General features: G+C 34.5%; 1 protein-coding gene across 10 annotated transcripts in view; it reads left to right on the top strand.

Moving 5' to 3' along the window:
* Nucleotides 1-27549, top strand: part of TBC1D5 (TBC1 domain family member 5) — a 530924-nt gene that overhangs the window by 177977 nt on the left and 325398 nt on the right. For 8 of the 10 annotated variants that reach the window (XM_027061904.2, XM_053221496.1, XM_027061908.2 and 5 more), the window contains one exon: nucleotides 15601-15732. In XM_027061904.2, the coding sequence (XP_026917705.1) occupies nucleotides 15636-15732 (97 nt within the window). In that variant the 5' untranslated portion in view covers nucleotides 15601-15635. Of the gene's footprint in view, nucleotides 1-328; nucleotides 2334-15600; nucleotides 15733-27549 lie in introns of those variants that run through there. The other 2 variants (XM_053221499.1, XM_053221498.1) reach the window with 2 other exon arrangements.

The raw sequence follows: 27549 nt of genomic DNA, 5'->3' as shown, positions 1-27549 counted from the left end.
GATAGGAGACAGGCCTGACATCCCAAGAGGCATCTTTTTTATGTTTCAGACTGGTTTTCCACTAAGAATGAGAATATGGACATTTTAGGAGTAGTTTAAGAGTTTTGAATCTGTGATTAAATTTCTTCCCCTAATGTGTTAGAAATAATGCTTTTGTATCTTGAAAGATGGAAAATCTAAATGTAAGCTATTTAATTCTGTACCTCTGTAATAGTTCTAGAAATAGGGGGTCCTCATTTTATCTATTTTTTTTTAAGTTTATTTATTTTGAGAGAGAGAGCATGTGCATATGTGAGTGGGGGAGGGACAGAGAGAAAAGGGGAGAGAGAGAGAGAGAGAGAGAGAGAATGAATGAATCTCAAGCAGGCTCCTCACTGTCAGTGCAGAGCCTGATGGGGGGCTTGAACTCACGAATCATGAAATCATGACCTGAGCCGAAATCAAGGGTCAGATGCTTAGAACTGACTGAGTCACCCAGGCACCCCTTGATCTGTTTCTCTATGGAGGAAAGTATGTACACTAGCTCTCCCGTCTGCTTCTCTTTGCCCTTGCTGTAGAAAACCTCACCACAATTTTCAGGAACTACAATCTTGATCTTGGTTACTTAGGGGCAAGGTAATACCACCTCATTTTCAAAGTATCATTTTATTTCACTATGAGGTAAAATGGAGGAGTGTGTGTTACATTTATATATCTATAGATAGACACTGAGTTCCTAGATTTTCAGATTTGTCTGCTTTATAAATTGTTCCAGAAACAAAAGTACAATAATGTGAGCAGATCGTAGTACATAAAACAGAAATCCGGAAGGATTGTGAGAGCTGACTAAACTTAGTCCTTTGTAATTCACATTCATAGCCGGAGGGCTAGTAAGTGCTAAAGGCCTGTGATGTATCAGACAGTTCACAGAATCTATTCTATACTGATCCAGTTACTAAATTCATCTGGTGTGGTCTTACCACTAGCAGTTTCTAACTGAAATAGTTTTTAGGAAGGGTAGTATGTTAATCAGTGAAAGGAGAGACTTAGATTTTGTTTTGCCTTTGTGCCTCATAAAGCAGAGGTTGTATGAGTTGGTGCCAAGGTTTTCTTTCCCCAGCGCATTCATGTGTTCATCCTCCCTTCCATTTTTCTCTTATTAGGACTTGATATACAGACACTGGGCTAGGAGTCCTGACCTTCAGTAGTCTGTAGTTGTCATTTACTCAGAAACAACTAAAGGTCTTGAAGCCATACAAAATAAGATCAAGTTACATTTAATATTGTATTTTATTTCTTATATGGCTTCCTAATTTTATTTATCGATGGATTGATTGTAGGTGTTTCACTTCTCCAAAAATACTGCAAGCATCTTAAGGATTGTCGTCTGGCTAGAAGCCCTTTAATGTGACTTGGTTTTTTGTCCTTTACTAGACCTTACCTTCCTCCTTCTAATGTGCCACACAGTCTTGGTGTTACTCCTAAGACTGATCTTTAGCTTTATTCCTAACTTTTCTGAGGCAAGGCTCTTTTCTGAAGAAGGTCCTGAGAGGATGGCCTAGGAGCTCACTGCTTCTCCTCATTTGAGACCTGTAGTGTAGTTTCTGTCATAACATCTCGTACGCCCATGCAAAAGCCCCCAGTACCTTTGCATCCCAGTCAGAGTATAAACCAGAGTCCTTTCATGGCCTAAAAGGACATCGGTGACCTGGCCTCTCTCCTGTTTCTCCCTCCATGCCCCCCCCCCACCATCTGTCTTCATTTACACCCCAACCTTCTTTGTTCCTCCAAAACTCCTAGCCGTTTCCCATTTTATCTGCCTTTGCTCTTCCCAGCAAGCTCTGCCCCCAAGTGATCGGGTGGCTTGTTCCCTCACTTTATTCAAATGCCACCACCTCAGAAAGGCCTTCTATGACTACACTTTCTCAAATAAGCTCCCAGCTCCCAAATACACTCTCAGTCATGCCCCATCATCATTTTCTGTCCCCTTATCCTCTTTACATTTCCTTCATAGCATATGTCACTACTTGACATGTAAATTATTTTTTATGCTTAGTTTATTATTTGTCTTCCTCTAGAATGTAAATTCTCTGAGGACACAGACTGTCTTGTTCACTTCTAAATGATTACCTTCTGGACTAGCTGCCAGCACATGGGAGGATTTAACAAGTATTTACTAAGTTGAATGTGTGTTACACTTGAGCAGCCCCCTGTCTCCCAATTTCTCCTTTCTTTCTTTTTTCCTTTCTCAATAAACAAAATGAGAAACTATTATGTGAAATCTAATTGTAATGTATAAGCGGGGAAAAAAAATCCTATGGGATACTCAAAGGATCCATATTTTTGAATATATTGTGAGTATATTCTGTCTTTCATCTTGTTCTAATAACCTAATTGTGTAAATACAGCCATCAGAGCAGTGGCAGTGTGGTGGTGATAGTAATAACAATAATAGCTAATATTTATTGAGTGCTTACTATGTGTGTGTCTGGTAATGTTCTGAGTTCTTCAAGTTTGCTTAATCCTCACAGAACCTATGAAATGGATATTTCTCATTTTACATTGAGGAAACTGAGGCACAAAGAGTTTAACCAACTTACCTAAAGTCAGATAGTTAATAAGGTCCTTTCCTCAATTTGTGCCTAGAAAATGCGACTCTAGTTTTATGTCAACAAAAGTAGATTGTAGAAGTTCCCTTCTGTGGAAATAGTAAAACATGGTCATGGAAAGAAGAATGATTTGGGAGGGGGTTCCTTCTTTGGGCTGTTCTTCCTTTTTTATTCTTTTGGATGAGAGCCTGTTTTGCTTACATTTTCCTCATTGGAAGTAGAAATATGATACTGGCTTTTACATGATCAAGTTTCCAGATTTATTCATTTAACTGTTTACGGCAGAATGGAAAAGAATTAGGAAATTTCAGAGAGAAGGGAGCATTTGAGATGGACTTTGGGAAGTGATCAGTGGAATCTGGTCTGATGGATATTTATTCAGTAATATTTACTATTTGCCAGGTCATGAGAATAGAAAAGTGTGTTTGTTTGTTTTTAAGAAATATTTCAGAGAGAGGAATGGGATGGAATAAGTTTTCTTGACCAGGGCTAGTTGCCCAAATAAAAAGAGAGAGAGGTGGGAGAACACTGGATGTCTTTAGAGAATGAAAATATATGAAGGAGAAGATTAGAAAGTTAGATATGGATAGATCATGAAAGGTATTGAGAACCTGTAGGTGTATTTATGTCAGCAGCATCATGGAATCATAATTATCTCTTGACTTCTTAGAGTTAGAGCTTTTCTAATACATCTCCTTTGCTATGAGATTCTGTCCTATATTACATGGTATGCACATTTTCTACATTCTGCCTCCTGTCAGATTCTAAATGCCAAGACAGCAAGGATGTTGCCTGTCCTCATTCTTTATTCCCTGGTGTTCCTTTCCTAGTGCCATTAAACATAGTGGAAAGCCAGTAAGGATGTCTTAAAATGAATTTCTGAAGAAGTCTGAAATTCACGTCCCAGCCACTTGGTGTGTGCCGTTGGGCTGAGATCTTTAATCTGCCAGCCCCAATATCCATATACATAAAATAGAGATGATAATAATGCCTTTATGATTAAGATTCCTAAAGGTATTGAATGGGATAATAACATAAAGCACAATGTCTGGCATTTACTAAGCATTCAGTAAAATATTAGTAATCATCAGTAGTGCATGCCTCTCAGCATAGAGAAAAACATCGAACAAATTACTATAATCATTTTTAAAGTTCTTTTTTGTTCAGGAACATAATCTGTTGTTCATTGTACCATATTTACAAAAGGAAAATCTGGTTTTCTTTAAATCATTCTTTTCAGAGTGCATCCTACAATATAATTCACCAAATGAGGACCATTTAAAGTATATATGAATGATAATTTAATATACTAAATTAAATATTATATTTAATATAATTTAATAATGTACTCCTGATTTTTTAATACTGGACTAAAATTGCTGTGTATCCATGATTTATTTTTTTTAATCCTATAAATTATTAAGCACAAAAGACAGCACAGCTGAAAATTGGGCAAAGAATGTGAACAGGCACCTCTTAGAAAAGGAGACCCAAATGGCCAGTAAACAGATGTGAATGTTTAATTTTATGCATCAACTTGAGTGGGCCACAGGGGCTTCCCAGATTTTGGTCAGGCATTATTGTAGATGTTATTGTGAGGGTGTTTTGGATGAAATTAATATTTAAATGAACAGAAAGCAGATTGGCCCTCATAATGTGGGTGGGCCTCATCTTATTGGTTGAAGGCCTGAATAGAACAAAAGGCTGACCTTCCACCACCCCCCACCCCCCCACCCCCCCACCCCCCCCACCCCCCCCCCCACCCGCGGCAAAAGGAATTCTACAGCAGGTCTGACTTGGACTTCATCTGCATCATCTCTTTTTGCCTGATGGCCTTCAAACTATATCATCAACTTCTCCTGTCCAGCAGCCTTTGAAATAGAACACTGGCTATTCCTGGATCTCCAGCCTGCCTTCTTGCCTGCATTGCAGGTTGAACTTGCCAGTTCTGTAATTATGAGCAACATTTCCTTATAATAAAACTCTGTCTGTCTCCTCCTTTGCTTTCTGAAATCCTCTATTTCTCTGGAGAACTCTGACTATATGACAGATGAAGAGAGTTTCAGTCAAGAAATAGGGAGATGCTAATTTAAACCACAGTGAGATACCACTTCATACCATTCAGAATGGAGAAAGGCTCATGATATTCAGAGCTGGCAGGGATGTAGAGAAACAGGAACTGTCCATACGAACATGTAAACTGGTATAGCACCACTTTGGGTAGAAGTTTGGCAATATTTTGTTAGAATTAAAGATGGGCAACAATTTTGATCTGGCAATTTCACCTCTAGATTAAAATTACTAGGTTTTTCATCAAAATAAGATTGCATTAAATGTTAAGGTAGGATATCAAAATTTAGTTTTGTGTTAATATTATTCTCATTAAAATTGTTTCATGATCCATTTTTATATTTGGTTGCTTATTTAACTATAGATATATGTATGTGCCCTACCTGGGGGCTCACGATTGCTGTTTTGCACTGACTTCCATAGGGTACCTAATAAGATAATTTTGAAATGAGATGGTTTAAAGAAATACATCAATTTCAGTCACTATAATCCACTGTTAAATTCTAGTAGTAACTAAAAAATATAGTTTAATTTTCATACATGTTTTTTGGTGCTAACACTCCAAATTTTGTAAAGAATAATCTTGATGTTTCAAGAGGATGTGCATGCCATATGAAATAATCCATATCATATTAGAAGGCAAAGTATTAGTTTCTCAAATATGAGTAAGAAAAAAGGTGATACCAGTGCATTTGTGTAATTAAATTACATAAGTTTACTGCTTTGACCTCTTATGTTCGTTCATTGCATTTAAATAATTAGTGACCTTTCTTAAATATTTAGTGAAAACTTAGAGCTTCATAGTATTTGGACAAAGTCGTCTTACTATATTAAAAAAAAAAACTGGCCATCTTAATCTTTTGCTTGAGTTTTCTAGGATTTAAAATCCTAGAAATTTAAAATATTATGTATTTATGGTTTTTAAAGTTACAAAAACATTTTTTTGCTAAGGAAGACTTTGTGAAAATGTACTTAAGTGAAAGTGAATATATTTGGACTTGTGGGGGAAATTATTACCCGGTTTCAAAAGTTTTTGTAGGAAAAATTACTATATGATAATGTCACTTAAACTGCTTGATCCTGTTTAGTCTTTTTAGAAATTAAGATAAAACTTCTAGGCCCTAAACAGTTTTCAAAGCTTCAGTTCTCTAAGTCAATATGTAAATAGCACATTGTAATTCTGAATGGCTGTGTCATTGTTTTGCAAATGGCAAAGCGTGGCATGAAGTTTGTAATCTCCCTTTAAATTTTTTGCTCCCTTTAAATGTTTGCAAAAAATTTTGGGCAAACATTATCAAAATTTTAGAAATTGTGCAGGGGTTTCATTTAAATCAGTATGGTAAGGCTTAAAAAGAGTATATTAAATCTGAAAACATGGCTGGAAAAAAAAATAAATCAGTATGGTAAGAATTAGGTAAGTCTAATTTAATGTACTTACCTTTTAACCATTTATATGATATTCTTTGAAATTTCAGGGGAAGTATACTACTGAACTCTGCTACAGTATATATACAATAAGAAGGAGTATATATATTTGCTAGTAAAATTCTCTGACAGTTGAGGTAGGGTTTGTGTAGCCTCTTTGTTGGCCCTGTGTATACCCATGTTACTATTTGTGTATTTATTCCATTTTGTTAATTGCATTCTTTCATCAACCGTTTCAAGGCCTTTATTTGTTTTATATAGTGTTCATGAAATTATTTTGGTTTTTTAGTATGCATTGGTGTCTTGAAAAATTCTTTCGTAGTAGCCATAGAACTTATGCTTTGTAAAGACATCAAGATATCATGTAAACGCTGTTTTTTATATCATATTCTGTTTTTTATAATTAATCCTTTCTTCTTTATCCATCTTTCATCTTATCAGTGCTTTAAACTTACCTGCTTGTAAAAATGAAATGTAAACAGTTTTGTTCTCATTTTGAGGGCCCATAATGTTCGGTGTTAGAAAACATACAGAAGTTACACATGTGTACATAAGTGAAATCTTTTTTGGGTAAAGATGGAACCATTACAATTGAATGGAGAAGCAAAAATTCAGAGACTCTTAAGTCCTATCACTTTCCAGTCAGGCTCAAATTCATTATTTTACGGTAAGTTTTACTATTTTAAGTGGTTATCATTTTCTGCTATCAATTACAGAAAACCTGTGTGTATTTATATGGCCTCAAGTTGGAAACTTGGAGTTTTCTTGTCTCTATTATTACTGATGATCTTCTATTATAAATTGAAACATTTTTACGTTCATACTGAAGTTTATGCTCAAATATATAGAAGCTCCTACTCCATGAGCAAATAAGCTAATCAATTTTGGAGTCACCAATCAGTTAAATTAGCAGTTTTTGTATGGAGAATAACATGTCTTCACCTTATGCATTATTGAATATTTTTTTTTAAATTTAAGGTCACACTCAGAGCTTACCATACCTTAGATTCTTATGCAATATCATGCATATTTATTAACATTTTATTTATAATAAAGAATGAAAATATCATATATTTGAATTAAGACTGGTCTCAGCAAATTAACAAAGTTCAATTTTCTTTGTATTTTTTTTTTCCTAAATATACCTATGTTCCTTAGGGGTAAAGATAATTTCACTATAAGAATAGTCATATACTCTGTCTCCATTCAGCAGGGTCCTCAGTGGCTCCTGGATTTTTGTTGGGTTGTTTCATTTTTCTGCATTTGGTAGCTGATGATTTCCATTAAGTAGTCGGTTTTTTCATTTGTTTATTATTATATTTCTTTGCAGTTACTTAGGGAACTTGAAAAACAAGTTTCTGTGGGGCCAGGTCAGTGCATTTGAAGAGTATATCTTGGTCTTTCCCATTAGTAATCAGATAGCAGCTCTGGAAAAACAACACTTTACTGCTTTTGGGTGAGTTTTTTGGGAATCTTACTCTCAGAGTTTTGATCTCATTTAATCCTGGGATTCCTATAATGAGCATTGCACATATTTTCCCATAGATATTCATTTTCATTTATCTATTGATAGGATTGTTAGCTAAAGTACAGGATGCACAATTAAATTTAAATTTCAGACAAATTATGAATACTTTTTAGTATAAGTATGTTCCAGGTCTTTTGTTGTTTTCTGAAATTGAAATTTAACTAGGCATCCATATTTTTATTTTATTTTATTTCAATTAATTAATAATTTCAATTACTTAATGCTAAATCTGGCAACTTATTTCCTGGGCTCTTTCCTCACTAAACTTTGAGCTCCTTGGGTAAAGGGGGTTGGGTGGAGGTACGCTTATTCATCTGGACCTAGTTTTCCAATCTCCATGGTAGTCTGGTGATTTTCACTGACTGAAAGAATGAAATCTGTAATCAACTAAAATATTTCTTTATATGAGTATTTATAAAGCAACTGTATTCTACTGGGTTTCCCCGTTTATGTGAGTTAAATTCATTGAAAATAATGTTTCAATGAAGAGTTGCAGATCTCAATGGTAAAAAAAAAAAAAAAAACAACCCTCCATCTCCCTTTCTCTTCGTCATCTCTTTTCCTCTTCTCTTTCCAGATCTTACTATAATTAGCTAGCATTAACAGCAAATGTTTACTTTAGCTAAATTATTCAGAACATTTATTTTACTTGTCAAAGGTTAGATCAGGTTGTTGTTTGAACTGGTAATTAAATGCAGCCTAATATGCTCTCATATTTATATGCAATATAAGCCTAGTTCCTCATCATTCTGTATAATTTTGATGTTCAAGGCTGACATTTCAAAAAGGTTTTCTCTCTTCAAATATTGCTCATTCTTCTTGAACTCCTAATTGTTTGTTAGAGTTACCTTGATTTTATGAAAGCCTGAGTAAATAGTTTTTTAAAGGCTAGAGGTGTTCTTGATATAAAATGAGGACAGTAACAATTGGAAGTATTTTTGTATGGCTGTAAAATAACAGAAGGTTTGGTCACTAGGCTAATTTGCTTTCCCAGTCTTTGCATCTTGAGCATCGTTCTGGAGAACTCTGAAACCAAATGAGGATATACCCTGAAGAGCTTTTTGTTAGGCCACTTTAACTTTTTATAATGCTAGGTTTTCTCTTGGTTTATATAGTCACAACTGCCACTTGCTATTGCTTTATAGCATTTGAATATTGAAAGGCCAAATATATATATTTTTAAAGTTTATTTACTTGGAGAGAGAGAGAGCGAGCACAGGTGAGGGGCAGAGAGAGAGAATCCCAAGCAGGTTCCACACTGCCAGTACAGAGCCTGATATGGGGCTCAGACTCACAAACTGTGAGTTCACGACCTGAGCCAAAATCTAGATTTGGATGCTTAACTAACTAAGCCACCAGGGAACCCCAAAAGGCCAAATATATTCTTATTTTGTTATATCAATTATTTAAGCCCAGTTGCGAAGCTTTCATATATTGTACTTATTTCTGATTATACGTATTATTTATAAATCTAGTATTTTTATAGTGGATTGTTTACTTTAAACATCTTGTTCTGGTAACCTGGAAAATGTAAGAATTAAGTCTTACAATTTTAATTTTCTTTTGATCATTGTTCTTAGTATGTAGACCCTTACTGTATTTCTTTGCCTGTTTAATTGGCAACACTTGAATAGTTCAGATGTGTAGTTGCTAAAAGTGAGTTACGTTTTCAGGATTTTACCAATGAGTGATATTTAATATTGAATGACATGTATTAAGACAAATGCTTTTATATATAATTTATTTGGCATTGTAAATGCATTTATCTTGTGAGAAACAGACCCCCTGTTGTCAGATGAAGTATTCTGGAAAGGTTTGGAGTAAATAAATAATAAAACTACTTTGATATACAATCTAACCAATATTAAATATTAAGACTTTTCAGATGATTGATTTTAATACTTAATTAACTTAAAGTCCAATGTAACCTTCTTGCATTAAAGATGGACAGGATTTTAAAATGGAACTTTATTCTTTCTCTTTCTTTTCCTTCTCTCTTCTCTTTTTCCTTCATTCTTTCTTCCTTACTCCTTTCCCACCTCCTTCTCTGCCTTATGATAAAGACTTTAGAACATCATTATTCCCAACCATCAAATTTACCTCTAGCTGCCTTGATTTTTAATCAATTTACCTTGATTAAAAGGGTTTTTTTAATAGAAGATTCTATAGATAATGTTTAAATGCTCTCTCTCTTAATTATGAAAATATAGCTTCTATCAAAGTTTGTCGCTTTTATAGCCATGATGTCATGTTTTAGTTTATACACCCATCGTGGTAAATGCGTGCTGTGACCGATACTTATTCATGCTATATCCTCTCCCTCTTTTATAATTGTGTTCTGGAAATAGTTCGTTTAAGCTCTTTGATATGCTTTTCTTATAGGAGGTATCTTTATGTAAAGTAATATTACTCTGTCATTTCAGTGTTTGACTTTAAGTTTACCATCAGTCAAGAATTTAAATGAATGAAGTATGCTTATATGAGCTTTTCTGAATATGGATGTCTTTAGAAGACACAATTCAGAATGCTAATTCTCTGCCTGTGTATTAGAAGCTTTGAAAGAATGAATATACACTGAAATGCATAGAACTTCAGACTCCGAGGGAATAAATTATTTTTCTAGAGGCTTTGTTCATGTAATACCATTTTAACGGAAAAAAATTTATTCAACTAACCTTTTGTTTTGTCTGTACCATGCTAAGAGTTTGAAGTTTTCACCTGATGCTTGTATTGCTTCACTTACATGGAAAATAATCTTGTTTTGAAATTTTATTACTATACTTTAAAACTGTCCTCTAAGCTTTAGTGCTGAATTCTTACCCTTTCATTAAATATTAACTATTTTCACAAGACTTCCCTTCTTTCAGTCAGATCACTTTTATCCTAAGATTTAATACTGCAAGAACCAGATCATAAAGCCAATATAACTGTCCTTAAGATTAGTCTTAGAAGGGCACCTGGGTGGTTCAGTTGGTTAAGCATCCAACTCTTGGTTTTTGCTCAGGTCATGATGTCATGGTTTTGTGGGTTTGAGCCCCACATTGGACTCCGCGCTGACAGCAGTTTCCACCTAATGTGTCAATTCCTGTGACCACAGGATAGCAATAAAACCAATTTTGAGTTTTGTGAATTTTAAGTTTATGTGAAGGAGAAAATTTAACTGTTATTTATAGTAATGTAGCAAAGAAGGGATATCTCCTTTCTCAAGTCTTGGAAGGTTATATTGCTGTGGTTTCTGAATTAAAAAAAAAATAAGATTGCCTTCATTTAAAAATTCTTAGGGTTTTTTTTTCCAGGAAAATTCTAGAGACAGATTGGCATTACTTAAGAAAACTGAAATCCATCAATTATGGGTTTTAGTGGTCATTTACTAAGGTACATATTTGTGGTCATTATATACTTCCTCTCTGTCTACCTGTTATGTAGAGAAGATTAAGGCATATCAAGTATAGAAGTCGATGTTTGTAACACAAATATAAGATGTAATGGTGAATTGTACATTTCAAAATGTTTATGCCAATTTGACTTTTAATAGTGATTATCTTAAAATTTTCAGATAAAAAAATTCCGTTAATTCTTTGAGTTTTTATCAAATATTTTCCTATGGTCTGATATTTAGAAGTAAAAATACTATTCAATATAGTGATTAAAATAAATATAGACACATTTGCTTAAAAACCTTTGATACTCTCTTTTGTGGTAGTCAAATATTTTTGCAGTTGGTATAGTCACAAAACACAAATTGGAAAATTTTTGAGAAAATTACTTCACATTTAAAAGCAACACTGCATTGTGATTTTATAACATTATCATAATAGCAGTAACCATTGCACTTAAGTATTGTTTATTCTAGAAAACTAAAATAGCCCCTGTATTTAAAACAGGACAATGAAAAACAAAGCAGCACCTGTTTAATAAGTTAATTTTCAACCAGATTATTATTTAAATCCATAACTGAAAGAAAAGAACATCATGTAACTTTTTCTTCAACAGAATTTTTGTTTTTCTTTTAATGTTTACTTGTTTGAGAGAGGCAGACAGAGTGTGAGCTGGGGAAGAGCAGAGAGAGAGGGAGACACAGACTCCAAAGCAAGGTCCAGGCTCTGTCAGCACAGAGCCCGACATGGGGCTCGAACTCACAAACTGTGAGATCATGACCTGAGCCGAAGTTGGATGCTTAACCTACTGAGACACCCAGGTGCCCCTCTTCAACAGAGTTCTTGAAAATAACTCATTATTACTTTTCAATCAGTTTGCTTTCTTTGAATAAAAAGAATTTCAGTGATTCAGTTTCAATCTTTACAGGCATAATAAATTAGAATATGGTGGATCCTTGATTATATAGACTAGTTGTAGACTGGTGTATTTGGTAAATTTTTTATTTTTGTTACAACCATATAACCATAGTTGGTTATAACCAAGTTGTCAATTTCTAAAGAATTATTAATAAAGGTAAAAATCAGTGGATGACTTCTTGAACCTAACTTTCTTTAAGGAGCCAAAAGACCTTAAGTATCTTCTAAAATCTTGAATGAATGTATGAATGTCATCATGTTGTATTTTTTTAAAAACATTTTAGGTTTATTTATTTATTTTGAGAGAGAGAAAGTATGAACAAGAGAGGGGCAGAGAGAGAGAGGGGGAGAGAGAAAATCCCAAGCAGGCTCCACATTGTCAGCATGGAGCCCAGTGCAGGGCTTGAACTCATGAATGATGAGGTCATGACCTGAGCTGAAATTGGGAGTCAGACCCTTAACCAACTGAGCCATCCAGTTGCCCCTAGAGTATTTTTTCTTAAAGTTTATTATTTATTTTGATAGAGTGAGTGCATGTGTGTGGGGTAGGGCTGAGGGGAGGGGAAGGTGAGAAAGAGAGAGAGAGAGAGAGAGAGAGAGCGTGTGCGCTCCATGCTGTCAGTGCAGAACCTGACCATGAGATTGTGACCTGAGACGAAATCAAGAGTGGGACACTTAACTGACTGAGCCATCCAGGTGCCCCTAGAGTATTTCATTTTAGCTACAGAAAGGTGTTTTTTTAATGTTCCTTTAAAAAATGTGCTTTGATATCCGTTTGCTAGTTGTTTATTTCTCATAGTTTGAAGTACATGAAATCCCCTTATTTGTATATTTTAAGTTTGTGAAGTCTTTAATAGTGGAAATGTATTATAAAACTGAGAGATTAAGGTAATGATATGAAAACATGTCTAGGATATTAAAGAGATTTTATAGAAATCTGGCGGTTAACTTGGAATATACATTTTCAAACATTTTCCTTAATAATTTCAAAAGTAGAACAAAATGTATGGAACAAAATATGAATCTTAACATTAAAATAGTTATCCATGGGTCAAATATGCTTTTGAAATGTTTATTCTATACAGGTTTTTGTTTTGTTTTGTTTTTCTGTTTTTTGTTTTTGTTTTCTAGTTTGAATTACTTGCCAACAGTTTAAAGAGATTTCAAATAAAATTCTAGATTTCTAGCTTTCTTGAAAAAGTTGAAGCAGAGTAAAGGTGTTTCAGTTGTTCACAGATCCCATCCTCTTGTACAGTTTGTTTTGTATTTTGTCTATTTGTCTCATTGTCCAAGAGCCAAATATAGTGCAGGAGTAAAGAATGTGAGCTCTGGAGCTAGACAAGATAGGTTCAAATTCTGGCTTCAACACTTACTACTTGTAACTGTAGACAAATTAGTTAATCTCTCTGTACCTCTGTTTTCTCTTTGGTAAAATGGTGATGAATGTATGTCAGTAGGATAGTTGGGAAGATGAAATGATGAGTATACATGAAGCATTTAGAGTGGTCTGTGACTTAATAGTCATTGCTCAATAGATGTTAACTTTGATTAATAATGTTTTTTGCCTGATACCGTCAGACATTTGAGTTTGGTGGCTCTTCTCCATAGTAGAGGACTTTAATCTGATTATTCATTTGATCAGCAAAATTCATCAGATTCTGTTTTATAGTATATGTAACTGATCATTTACTTTTTCCTGTCCTCTACTGCATTATATTCCTCAGAATTCCTTCTGTATTGTAAGTGCTAAATATATGTTGATTGGTTTGCATACATAAGAAGCAAATATTGACAGTTGTTTAGATTTATGGATTTAGGATTTGATTTATGGCTTTAGAAATTCTTACTGTATGTTGACAACAAAAGTTTTCCGCCTTGTCTAGTGTTGGTTTTGCCTACCCGTTTGCTCTTGTTTTAGCCACAATCTAAGGTGGAGAGGATTTTTTACCATTATGAATGTGGGTGGGTGAGAGTTGGAGGGTTCTGGTAAAACTCAGAAAATGTACTAAGTATTTTACAGAGTGAGAGCTTTAGGGAGAAACTAAGCAGGATAGAGGAGCATTTTATGTTGGGAAGAAAAGGATTTGTATATTCATGGGCTTTTCTGGAAACTTTCCTCCATAATTGTCGCCCTATCCTGTAAAATTATGTACTCATTTTGGTTGGTCTTGCTTTTCCATCAGTTTTCATTTATTCTTCCTATCATGTCTCCCCTCTCTTGAAACTTAAAATTTCATGTGTTAACATTATTTTGGATGAAAATTAGAGCCCAGTTTATATTTTTGGAAGATTATGACTTGAGAAGGTTATCTGTAGCTCATAGACATAGAAAATTTACAAGTAGTGTAGCTTAAACATGTAAAAATAATTAAAAATATCTTTGTTTAAATTGGCATTGTCTATAGAAATCAGAATCAAGGAGAAAAACCTTCAAAACAATTTTAAAAATGTGGTTATTTATATAACTTTGCCTTTTTAAACGTAGTAATACCAGGGGTAAAAGTCATAAAGTAGATATAGATATATTTGGGTGCATAGCAATGAAAAAGTTACTTATGTCACAGAAACACCATGTTATTTGAAGACAGACACACTCAGAAAAATATCTGTATCACATGACAAAGGTTTAATATTCTTCATATTTAAAGCATGCTTATAAATTATGAAGATGATGATAATAATAAACTCCATCCACAAAAGATAATAAGTAAATGTCAGAGAAAACATATGAATCTTCAGTAATCTCACTAGTTATCAAGCAAATGCAATATAAAAATTGACTATCACACTCGTCCGTAAAATGAATTACCCATTCCCTCTGTTAATGAGGGTCCAGGGGAATGAATTGTTCTGTATACAAATCTTTCTGGAGCATAATTTGCTAAAATATATCATAGAATATTATTTTTTTATATACATGTGTTGGTCCAGCAAAGACACTTTTAAGAATTTATCTTAAGGCAATAATCATCGATGTGACACAGAGATATTACTAAAGATATTCATTGGGAAACTGTTTATAGTGTTGAACAACTGAAAGCATTCTGTTTACTAATAAGGAATTGGTTATATAAACTGTTATAGCTATTTAATGGAATACTAGGGATCCATTTGAAGTTATAATATGGTCTTTTTTTATGGGGTAGAAAATACCCACAATAATTTATATAATCAGTATATTTAACATGGTAGATCGCATTAAAATAAATTTGTTTTAAATGCCCAGAACAAAGTCAGAAAGGATATGTGTAATAAACTGAAATGTTAACAGGGGTGTTTTTAGTTAATACAATTATGAATGATCTTATTTTGCTAAATTTTCTGTATTTTGAAAGTTTCTATTGTAAATGTGTATTATTTCAGCAGTGAAACAAAAGGATGTTATAAATGGTACGGTGATTTAACTTAGTTTGACTTTTTGTGCAGAAGTTTATTGAAAATAAGTGTGATTGAACATTGAGGTAATGGTTACCAAGGAAGTTCAGATTTGGGGAGAAATTATTGAAATGGAAATTTTGTGCCAGTTTTCACTTCTTTGCATATTTCTGCCAATGTGTTGTAACAGACCCTGAAGCCTGTGGAAAACTTGTTAATGTCTGTAATGCTCATTTAATCATTTCAATGTTGTATTTATTCCCAGTCATAGCAAAAAGAAAAAGTATAATTTTCCTTTTTTTTTTTTTAAATCTCCCAGGTAGTCACTTTCAGTGACATTGTCCGGTTCTCACAATGTATCATTCCTTATCTGAAACTAGACATCCTCTGCAGCCAGAAGAACAGGAAGTGGGCTTTGACCCCTTGTCAAGTTACTCAAACAAGTCTGGAGGTGAGTTTTGTATGCAGATACATTCTATGGTTACTGGGAAATGTAGCAGAGAGCCTCCAGTTAGTTCTGCCTACCTTATGTGTGTAATTCTTTAGATGAAGCTGAGCAGGGCAGCATGAAGCACACTTCCCTGGATAGGTGGAGAGCACTCTGACAGTAATGAACACCACAAAACATCAACTTTCAATTATAGACAGAAGCATTAGCCAAATGTTTAATGCACCGTCATTCTTTAAAAAAAAAAAAAAATCATGATCTTAAATAATTACTTCAGCATAAGGATGTTGAAATCAAAATGGCCTTTGTCAAACATCTTTTAAAGAAGTCTAGCTTTTGGTGTTGATTTTGCAGGGATTTTTTTTTTGTCTTTTGAAGCAAGTTGACCTTATTCCAGGATAAAGATTTGTCTGATTCTTTTTTTTTCACCACTAATTAAAATTTGTGTCCTACTTTTAAAGATCCATGCATTGAAATTGTTAAAAAGAGACTGTTAAAAGTAAACTGTATTCAGGGTCTACCCTATCAAAATTTATCAAATATGTATGTTTTAGAATTCAGTGTTGTTTTCTCAATATTAGTAATAATATAGTATCTTAAAAGGAAGCAGTTTATGCAGATTCCTAAAGCCTTATCCTTGTTTTTGGTTGATTCATTGACTCAAGTAACTACTTAAAATTTTTCAGTCATGACGTACATATATCAGGATTATGAGATTGATTTTAAAAAATCATAACTGGTCAAAGTGATTCACATGTGTTTTGTATACTTCAGGTACAGTTTTTTTTTTTTTTTTTCTGTATTGGCATAAAGGTCTGCTATTGTGTTTTGGGAATTTAAAACCAATGATTGATGTTTTAAAGTGGTTATTTCTTTAGTGATTAAGCCTTGACTTTATGGAGTGCATTTATGTTTTTTGTGCATTTTTACTGCCTTCTGTGTCATACAAATTCCATTGTTATTTTCGATGAAAATGATATAATTTGCCTTACAACTTATTTTTGTGATTTTACTTTTTATTTTCATATGTGCATTTATGAAAAGGTCACAAAAAGACTGTTGTTTAAAGTTTTGATCATATGAAAAAATTGTTATTGTCTCATTTTCATTTCAGCATCTTAAACATTTCAGTGGTAAGAATACTACATCTCCTAGTGATGTTTATTTTTTAAACATAATACCTATAAGAAACACTAATAATTAAGTCAAATTATTTCACAACCACTTCAAATTATTTCACAAGTCAGTATTTTAAAAGAAAAAATATTTTTGTGATAAGTATATAAAATAATTTCACCAAAATTTTCTGATTTATGTGCTTATTTTAGAACAGCGTGTGTGTGTGTGTGTGTGTGTGTGTGTGTGTGTGTGTGCGCGCGCGCGCACATTTTTCCTGGCCTACTTCATTAAACACTGAGGTTCTATTTTTTTTTTAACTGGTTAAAAAACATTTTAAATTAATTTTATCCTTTATTGTTTGCAGGAATGAGTAGTTACCTTTACTGAAAAGGCTTTTCGTTTATATCCTAGCCTAACATTTCTATGACATACAAAGTTATTAGGACTGAATTGATGTTTAAAAGTGCCATTAATTCATTTACCCCAAATGTTCATTAACAATGTAAATGTATGCTGATGTTCTATGAGACAAGGAAGTGACTAATGACTCTTCCAACTAACAACACTTAAAATGAATAGAAACTTTAGATAGCTAATCTTGAAGTAATCAAGACCCTCATTCAGCTTGGCATCTCTGTATGCTCTAAAACAGCTGTCAACTGTTAAAAATATATACAAAACACACATACGCACACGCACATGCAGAAAGAATGATATGTAAATATCTAGTTCTTGAAAGCCATAAAGGTTACTAACCGTAGTGGGTTTTGTGCATTGTATATGTAAATATTTTATATGAAGCATCTATTTCATCTTCTCAGATTTCCTTTTAGCAGAAAAACATGTGTTGCATTTTAATAGGGTTGTCATATTTATTTGAAGAATCATCACCTTTCTCGTATGTTTGTTTATTTTAATATATGTATTTCATGGGGTTCTCCACGTATTTGAAGCCGGTTACACATTTTTCCCACCAGGGAATTTATGGCAAATGGAGGACTCATTTTGTAAGTAGTCAGGCACTGGACTTAATCAGTGATTTCCCTGTGTGCAAGGCGTGGGTTTTTGGTCTTGTTTTTAATTCCTGTTACAGATTCCATAAGTAAACAAATGAGTTCTTTAATTTCTCAAAACTGAAATTTTAACATTTATAAAGAAACAGTATATTATTGAGTTAAATGATCCTGAGTATTCTGGAAAGGATAAATAATAATAGCCACATAATTGGAATAATAAAGAGAAAACGGTTTCTCATTGGTTTATTTTCATGGATGGTGGAGGAAGGTGGGTGAGATCAGAAAAAAGACCTGTTTGGATATATACATGCAGAATTTTCCATGGGAATCAAACTTTTAACTGCTTGAATTTCTTTTTCAAATAGAGAATAGCATAGAAATTATGACATTTTTCTCTGTGCCCTATTTGGTCATATACATAGTTTACTACTTTAAATTTCAAGATCTTTGATCAAAGGGCATTAATTAGTAATTGGCAAGCTACCTGTAATTCAGTTGAAACTATTAAAAAAAAACCCAAAATGTTTGTTCAACTATTCATGATTATTCATTGTAGGAAAAGAACATTTTCCTCTATTAAGTCTCTTTTGAGAATAGCACTTTGTTACATATTGCCAGAATTTTTAGCTTCAATTTTATATGCCTTCTTACTTACAGCTTTTATAGTATTCAGATAATTACTTAATGTAATGCTTTTTATATAATATCTGTTTCAAAGCTTTCTTTCTATTTTCACGGATAAAATATTTAGTAACCTAACTAAAAAAAAAAAAAATCCAAGACATTCAGAATATCCTGCCTACTCCATTTTTGACTCTTGTAATTTTGTTTTTGTCCTCAGTCTTCTTTTCTTTCTGTTATAATATCATAGAATTGTAGAACTACAAGGGAGTGCCTGGCTTTATTGCTAAATGAGTTGGTATTAATTAAAATAGTTCACTGAAGTTGGTATAATAAAATGATGCAGCCCTATTATGATCTTTAATATTGTTTTCCATATAGTAGAAGTGGATTTAGATTTGAGTAAAAGATGAATTTGTTTTGGGAAGATACCTGACAAAAGTATAGGATGCTGTCTAAGTTATCTTATTTTAAACCCTGCCTTTGCTCTAATTATAATTAGCAGGAGTCATTTTAGGGAGGGAAGAAAATCTTCCTTCCCTGGCTTACAGCTTTTAAGTGGTAAAAGCTGTATTTCCATTTATTTCCATTGCACTAAAAATAAAATCCTAACTCTTGACCATGATGTTCATGGCTGTCCTGCCTGTCTGGGCATGATCAGATGTGCTAAGCCAGTTCTAAACTCTGGGCCTTCCCACATGCCATTGTTCTCTGACATTATTCTTGAATCCTTCACAGCACTCATCCTTAAATGTAACCCTACATTTATTTGTTTCATTGTTTATTGTTTGTCTCCTTGTCTAAGTGTAAGCTGTATGAGGGCAGGAACTATGGTATACCTATTGGCCCGTGGACACTACTGAATTAACTAACAGATGAATGAATTGTGTTTTACCAGTCTAAGTTCCTTCACTTACTTTGATTCCTTCAATAATTATTCCATGTATCTTTTTTTCCATCTACTTTTCTCCCTTGTGTCTTAAGTTGTAATGTATGAAGTCTGTTTTATCCCCTGATTATTTTAGTACTTTAATTTTGTTTCCTTTAGGGCTTAAAAAGTCAGTATAATCTCCTCTCTTCCTTTGGTTTTATTGACCTCTCCTTCTTTGAAATCCTTCTTAAAATTCACTTCTTCCATTTTTTGTTTCATTATGACCCAAATCAAAATTTCCATAAGGAACAAATGGAGAGAGCTTTCTGGCAAATAAAGGTCAATTGTGATATCCTTATGAACCCACAGGAAACATTATTTAGCAAGGGAAAACTAAGGAAATAAATGATGATTTGTTCAAGATATTTGTGGCCATAACATGGCAGCATAGACCAAAGTATACTTACATTTAATATATATGCTTCATATATGTAGCTCCTAGTGAAAATTCTAGAAGACACTGTTCTTAATTTTTGGTTTATACAACTTACCAATACAAATATTGTTAACTTTGCATATGAAACATTGTGGAATCAACACCTATTGTGGTATAGGCTTTTCTTAAGTTTGCATCACTTCTAAAGTTTGTTGTCATTCAATAAATATTTATTGAATATGTTTCAAATGACGGAGATAAAACATTGGAAAAGATAAGCATAACTCCGAGTGTTAGTTGTAATGGTTAATAGCCAGGGTTGGGGGACCAGGAAGAGAAAAGTAAGTGGCCAGTTAAAATGGAGAATGTAAGTACTTTCCAAAAGTAACTAATAGTATGCTCAGGTAACATAAATTTGTGGTAGTTGTGGGTCAAGGAAGGTGTGATATCTAAGACACGATCTGGGGCTGTTTGGGTGGCTCACTGGGTTAAACATCCCCCTTCTGCTCAGGTCATGATCTCATAGTTGGTTAGTTCAGGCCCCACATCAGGTGAGCATGAGCCCCCCATCAGGTAAGCGCTGGCCCAGCTTCTGGTGAGCTTGAGCCCTGCTTTGGGTGAGCCCCATTTCTCTCTGTCTCTCTCTCTCTCTCTCTCTCTGTTTGCCCCTTGCTCACTTGCATACTCTCTCTCAAAAAAGAAGAAGAAGAAGAAGAAGAAGAAGAAGAAGAAGAAGAAGAAGAAAGAAGAATAAAAAAATAAAGACACAACCTGAAAGATGAGTAGCTGTTAGCCAGTTAGCCAGTGAGTAAAGAGTATGTGCTATGTGATTGCCTTTTCTACCTTTTTCAGTGTGGTTGGAGGCTAGCATTCAAAGGAGGAATGGCCACAAATGAGACTGATGACCAGGGCCAGGAAGCCACTTGATCCTAAGAACAGTAAGCAGTCTAGTGAAGGAATCTTATTGCCAGAATTACATTTTAACAAGATTATTATGGCTACAGTGAAGAAGTCATTGCAGTGTTCTAGGTAAGAAATCATAGTGGCCTATATTGGGAAAGCATAGAACTGGAAATGGAGAGAAGTGGAAACGTTTGAGAGATATTTAGTAGGTAGAATTGACAGCACTTGATATTTGGATATAAGGAAGTGATAAGGGTGAGAAGCTTGAAGTGACATTCAGCTTTGTGAGTTGACCAGTTCTGTGATAATGCCTGTATTGAGATAAGGATCTCTACAAGGAGGAACTTTATGTGATGCAGGTAGAATGGGGGGTGGCAAAGAAGATTGTAAGTTTAGTTTCATGTGTGAGTTAGAAGCACCTTATGACATTCAGATGAAGACATCCTGAAGATTTTGATGTATGGGTCTAAAACTTAGTGTACAGGTTTGGGCTGGAGATAAACATTTTCAGCTTAAGTGTGGTAGCAAAATACAGTGTGAATGATTGTGATCACCCAATAACAGCACCTGGTGTGAGAAGAGGACCTGGAAGCAGTCTTAAGGAAAGCCAGTTTAAAGACCTTGTAGCAGAGGAGGGTATTGTAAAGGAGACTAAGAAAGAGTGGCTAGAGAAGTAGTAGGAAAACTAGGAGAGTGTGGAGTCAAAGAAGCCAAGATGTTAAGCAGAAAATAAACAAAACCGCCCAAGGTTAGCTAAAGGTTTAAGCAAATAGAAGTATGCACAGGATAGAGTCATTGTAACAGTGACAAGCAGAGTGCTCTGTAATCTCAAGAATCCACAGTCTTGAGTACTCTATATTCATAACTGTAATTTATATTACAAATAAACTAATCATGCTCTGTACTAAACAGGTATGAGGAATAGAGGGAAAAGTAATGGTAGTACTTGAAAAATTTTAAATCAGTGGGAGAAATGTCTGAGGGTCTTGGAAATGTGCAGTCTAGAGCCAAGATGGAGGGATTTGTAGACAGAGAGGAGTCATTATTTTCATCGTAATAATAGGAGGGAAGGGGAAAAGAAGATAAATTTAGATACAGTAGGTTCATTAGTTCAATAACAGAGTTCAGGGCAATATCAATGATGTTTTAATCTCTTTGATAAGTTACGGTGAAGTGATTTGCTGAAAGTCAGTGATAAGATGAAGTATTTGAAGATTTGTGGAGAGTGACAAAGGTTAGGATGATTTGATAAAGAATATATAACCTTGGGGACCAAGTTGAGATAAGACATCATAATTTATAGGCATACAAGCTTATAAATTTGCATGGTTATGTCCAGTATAACTCAGCACCTAGGATTTGGTTACAAAGAAAAGCAGTCCTGGGACAAAAGGTATAGGAGGTACACACAAGCAAGGAAGTAGATGCTGGAAGAATTTATTGATGGTTTGAGAATATAAGAAAGTTTACTATCATGGAAGGAGATTCTAAGAGGGCAGAGTAGAAAGTTTTGGAAGCGATGGAGGAGTCCAGGGAGATGAAGTATAGAGTAGTGTGGTGATGGGAGTTATGAAGGGGATATGGGAATAGTACATGAGTATTTGTTAATTTGATGGAACATTGTTAAGTGGTAACCAGCAAACTAGCTCCATACCTTCACTAATTCTCTGTAACAATCTGGATCTGCACTAATTTAGATAGGTTTTGGTTTGAAGTCTTTTTAAATTTAATTTAAAGGCTTAATTTTTTTAAGAGCAGTTATAGATGCACAGCAAAATTAAGAGGAAGGAGATATTTCCCACCACCCCCCAACAGAGTGGTACATTTATTACAACTGGTAACCTACATGGCACATCATAGTTACCCAAAGTCCATAGTGTACATTAAGATTGACTCTTGGTAGTGTATATTCTATGAGTTTAGACAAATGTATAAAGCATGCATCCATTGTTACATTATCATACAGAGTATTTTCAAAAAATCCTCTGTGCTCAGTCTATTCATTCTTCCCCCAACCCCTGGCAAACACTCATTTTTTTAAAATTTTTATTTATTTGAGAGAGAGTGAGTGTGAGTGAGTGGGGGAGGGGCAGAGAGAGAGGGAGACACAGAATCCAAAGTGGGCTCCAGGCTCTGAACTGTCAGCACAGAAGTCATGAACTGTGAGATCATGACCTGAGCTGAAGTCGGATGTTTAACCAACTGAGCCACCCAGGTGCCCCACTGATCTTTTTACTTTTACAAAGTTTTGCAAGAAGTATCTTTTTAATAAATTCTTCATGGAGCCCAAGTGTCCATCGATAGATAAATGGATAAAGAAAACACAAATACACACAAACACATAAACTGAATATTATTCAGCCATAAAAAAGAATGGAATCTTGCCATTTGCAACAACTTGGATAGAGAGTATAATGCTAAGCAAAATAAGTCAGAGAAAGACAGATAGCATATGATCTCACCCATATGTGGAATTTAAGACACAAATCAAGTAAGCAAAAGCAAAAAAAAAAAGACAAACCAAGAAATAGACTCTTAACTATGGAGAAGAAACTGATGGTTACTACAGGGGAGGTGGGTGGGGAGAGGGTGACATAGGTGATAGGAATTAAAGAGTACACTTATAATGATGAAAAATAATAAAATACAAAAAATAAAGCAACGTCTTTTAAAAAAATTCTTTGTAGTTATCAAGGTAAAAGGCAGGTTAGTGAGATGAAAACTGTAAGACTATAAAGCCGTCAAGAAAAATGGGAGCTTTGTTGAAGGTAAAGATTGTTAAATAGGGTGACTTGGAAGTTCTTCAGTAACAACAACAAAGATAAATAAAATGATGGTTTAAAACCTGTCTTCTTGAGGCGCCTGGGTGGCTCAGTCGGTTAAGCGTCTGACTTCGTCTCAGGTCATGATCTCACAGTTCAGGGGTTTGAGCCCCATGTCCAGGCTCTGCCTGACAGCACGGAGCCTGCTTGTGATTGATTCTCTCTCTTCACTCCTCCTCAGCTCATGCGCATGCACGTGCTGTCTCTCTCTGTCAAAAATAAACATTTAAAAAAATATTTTAAAAATGTCTCCTTAAGAACAGATTTTGTTAAATGCTCTGACAATAGGTAGAAATGAAATTAGAGAGTGATGAATATGCCATGCCCAGTTTCTCTACATCAGGCTGTCCCAAGGGAAGTTGAAAGTGCAACATTTCAGCTTGAAAGGATGTGAGTTAGAGATCTGAGAGTCATCCTTCAGAGGTAATCAGCTCAAAGTATGTGAGACAGATATTAATCCAAAGAAAGGAAAAGAGCTGAAGATTGCTATATAGAAATTCTCCATGATTAGAAATTGGGTAAATAGAATAGTATTAAAAAATATTGGAGGAATAGTTAAAGTAGGGGAAAGTTAGAGGAGTGCCAAAATTATAGAAACTACAGATATATGAGAGCTTCCAGAAGGTCCAAAGAGGTCAATGCTTCAAGGATTGCATAGGTTAAAGAGTACAAAAAGAGAAAATAAAGGATTTGGTGATTGGAAGAGTATTGATGATCTGTAACTAGTGGTTAAGCCATTTTCAAGATACCATTAACTCATTTTAGTGGATGGAAGTGAACTAAAAATCTGATTCAGAATTAACATAAAAAGATAGCAGTTAAATGTCAGTGGCAAAATAGTTGAATAGTGAGGAAGGGCCGATTTACTTTTTAATATGAGATTTGGGTGGTTATACGTGAATATTATGTATTCATGTTCTCATGGTGAATCGAGATTTAGCAAGTTAGACATTTTAACGTTAACAATGGCACTCACTTCTTGTAAAATGTAGATCCTTGAAATAAAAGACTTGTCTTCAGAACTTAATTCTGATCCTTTTTTTTTCCCATTGAGTTGTCCATTCCTTATTAATTGCATCTGGTTTTTAGTTTTATTTCAAATTTTCTTTTGGCATGGCACTTCCCTTTATTTACCTGAAGAGAGAGGCTCTTTTAGAGTTGGGGTTTTGTGAAGAGTCATTGAGTCACCTTGTGGCTATACCTGACTGTTACTCATTTCCCAGGGTCTTAGGATCAAAGGAGACCTCACTCTTGTCCCTGGGGGAGACACAAACTATAGCCCTGCAAGAGCTCTTGGCACTACCCCCTTGGGCACAAGTTGGTCTGCAAAGGAATGTTTCTTCTACCTTGCTTCGTCAGCCCTTTACCCCATTGGATCTCCACAAATGGGAGGTCGTGTGCTGGTGGCTTTGGTTGCCTGGGTCTAGGAATAACTAGAGCAGATATAGGTGATTCAGAGCGGCAGTACTATCTTAAAACCTTAAAAAAAGGTAGTCAAAAAACCCCACTTAGGTGAAATGATAGTGGATTTCTTATCAAAGAATTATGTTACTTGCTTTTACTAATTAGTGGGGCCAGAAAAGAGCCAGAGGAGAGCCAGAGTTTTGGCTGTTTAAATAATGACAAATCCAGCTCTGAGCTCACAGGACTTAGAAAAGTATTTCGGACTTATCACCTGGCATCTCCTACAACAGCTCCTTCTTATTCATTTACATATTAAAACAGATCCCCCTCCCCCATGGCGTAGTAGTGAAATGAATAATTAGTCCCTTACAAGTACAATTCTCCAGGTCCCTCATGCTGCCTCTAACTCCTTTCGTAGCATTAACCAATTTTAAAAACTGTATCTATCTAAACTACTGTTTTTAAAGATCACAGGCTTTCTTACTTTGATTTTACTCAATTAGAGGTAAGAGTGGAATATCCAGGGAAGTTGAAATAGGAAGAAAAAATTGAAATCTTACTCTGGGAGAATAATCCAGGACCTCTTCAATCCCTCTTCTGTATTTCTCCTGCTCTTCCTCTAGCGGAAATACCCCAAAACCTATTATTCCCAAGTTCAAATCCTCTCCTTTGCCGTGCTATGTAATACAAAAGCCAGGTGTATTTTTCAAAAGAGCTTTTATATTTTGGTAAAATTCTCTTTTCACCTAATAGTAGTTAAAGAAAAAACATTTAAATACCATTATACTTGGATATTCGTAAATTTTTTTTGTAGACTTAAGCACCTTATGTGTTTCACTTAAAACACTCAATTTTTACAATTATTAAAGATCCAGTGATCTTGTTAAATAGTGAGGATGGAGAATAGTCAATTTACTGCACAGAGTTTTAATCTGTATTGCACTGGTAGATGTTGATACCTACTTCATATTTTAACAGTTTGGAAATTATGTAATTTGTAATAAGAAGAGGTAGCTACTTGGTTATTACTGTGATTTTCCTTCATATTTGTAAATGTAGATTTTTCTGTGGTTGTTCTCTAACATTATCCTTAAAAGATCTTACAAAAGCTTTGAAAACATACTTTACCCTATTTATATATTGTTAATTTGATCTGAAGTATTTTTTTAATGTTTCTTTCTTTTTAATTTTTTAAATGTTTATTTTTGAGAGAGAGAGAGAGAGAGAGAGAGAGAGAGAGTGTGTGTGTGAGAGTGAGAGTGTGTGTGGCAGAGGGGGAGGGCAGACAGAGAGACAGGGACACACAGAATCGGAAGCAGGCTCCAGGCTCTGAGCTGCCAGCACAGAGCCCGATGCCGGGCTCAAACTCACGAACTGTGAGATCATGACCTGAGCTGAAGTCAGAAGCCTAACCTACTGGGCCACCCAGGTGCCCTTGATCTCAAGTATTTTTTATTCTTAACTTGTATTTTGCGAGTATTAAAAATAAGTTAGTTTGCTGTCACTATACTTTCGCTGTAAGGAGGCCTTGCTTATTAATTTAATAGGTGTTCTGAAATATGAAATCATTTGCATATAATACTTGTACTTTACTCTGGAGTTTGACCATTTACTGCTCCTTGAATTTCCTGAGAAGGAATCCCATGTGTGGGATATAGGAAAGCACACGATCAGAAATATTATGTTAGCTTCAAACTCTTTTGTTTTCACATTTTAGGAAAATCTGAGTGTTTCAAATATAAGAAATTAAGAAGCTAGTAAGTCATAAAAATTGTAATATCTCAAGTTATTTATTTTTTATTTTTTTAATATTTATTGTCACGTTAGCTAACATACAGTGTATACAGTGTGCTCTTGGCTTCAGGAGAAGATTTCCATGATTCATCACTTCCATACAACACCCAGTGCTCATTCCAACAAGTTGCCTCCTCAATGCCCATCACCCATTTTCCCTGCCCCCACCCCCCATCAACCCTCAGTCTGTTCTCTGTATTTAAGCATCTCTTACGGTTTGCCTCCCTCTCTGTAACTATTTTTTTTCCTTCCCTTCCCCCATGGTCTTCTGTTAAGTTTCTATAGTTCCGCATATGAGTGAAAACATGATATTTGTCTTTCTCTGACTGATTTATTTCACTTAGCATGATATTCTCCAGTTCCATCCATGTTGTTGCAAATGGCAAGATTTCATTCTTTTTCATTGCCAGGTAGTATTTCATTGTGTGTGTGTGTGTGTGTGTGTGTGTGTGTGTGTGTGTGTATACATATATACATGTGTATGTATGTATATGTATATATATACATGTATATATGTATACATATACATACATACACATACACCACATCTTTATCCATTTATTAGTCAATGGACATTTGGGCTCTTCCCATAATTTGGCTATTGTTGATAGTGCTGCTATAAACATTGGGGTACATGTGACCCTAGGAATTAGCACTCCTGTATGGTTCAAGTTATTTACTTTTATTATGTCTCCAGTATTAAACATATAATTTATTTGAGTCTTTGGAAATGATTTTCTACCATTTCGTAATTATTGTATTCCTATACATTATAGTGATTGTTTTATCTTTTCAGAATGTACAAATACGTTGTTTTAGTCAGAAAAACCACCC

The sequence above is a fragment of the Acinonyx jubatus genome, chromosome C2 (assembly GCF_027475565.1).
Source record: "Acinonyx jubatus isolate Ajub_Pintada_27869175 chromosome C2, VMU_Ajub_asm_v1.0, whole genome shotgun sequence".
NCBI lineage: Eukaryota > Metazoa > Chordata > Mammalia > Carnivora > Felidae > Acinonyx > Acinonyx jubatus.
The sequence above is the reverse complement of the archived record's forward strand: the minus strand, read 5'-3'. Positions and strand labels throughout refer to the sequence as shown.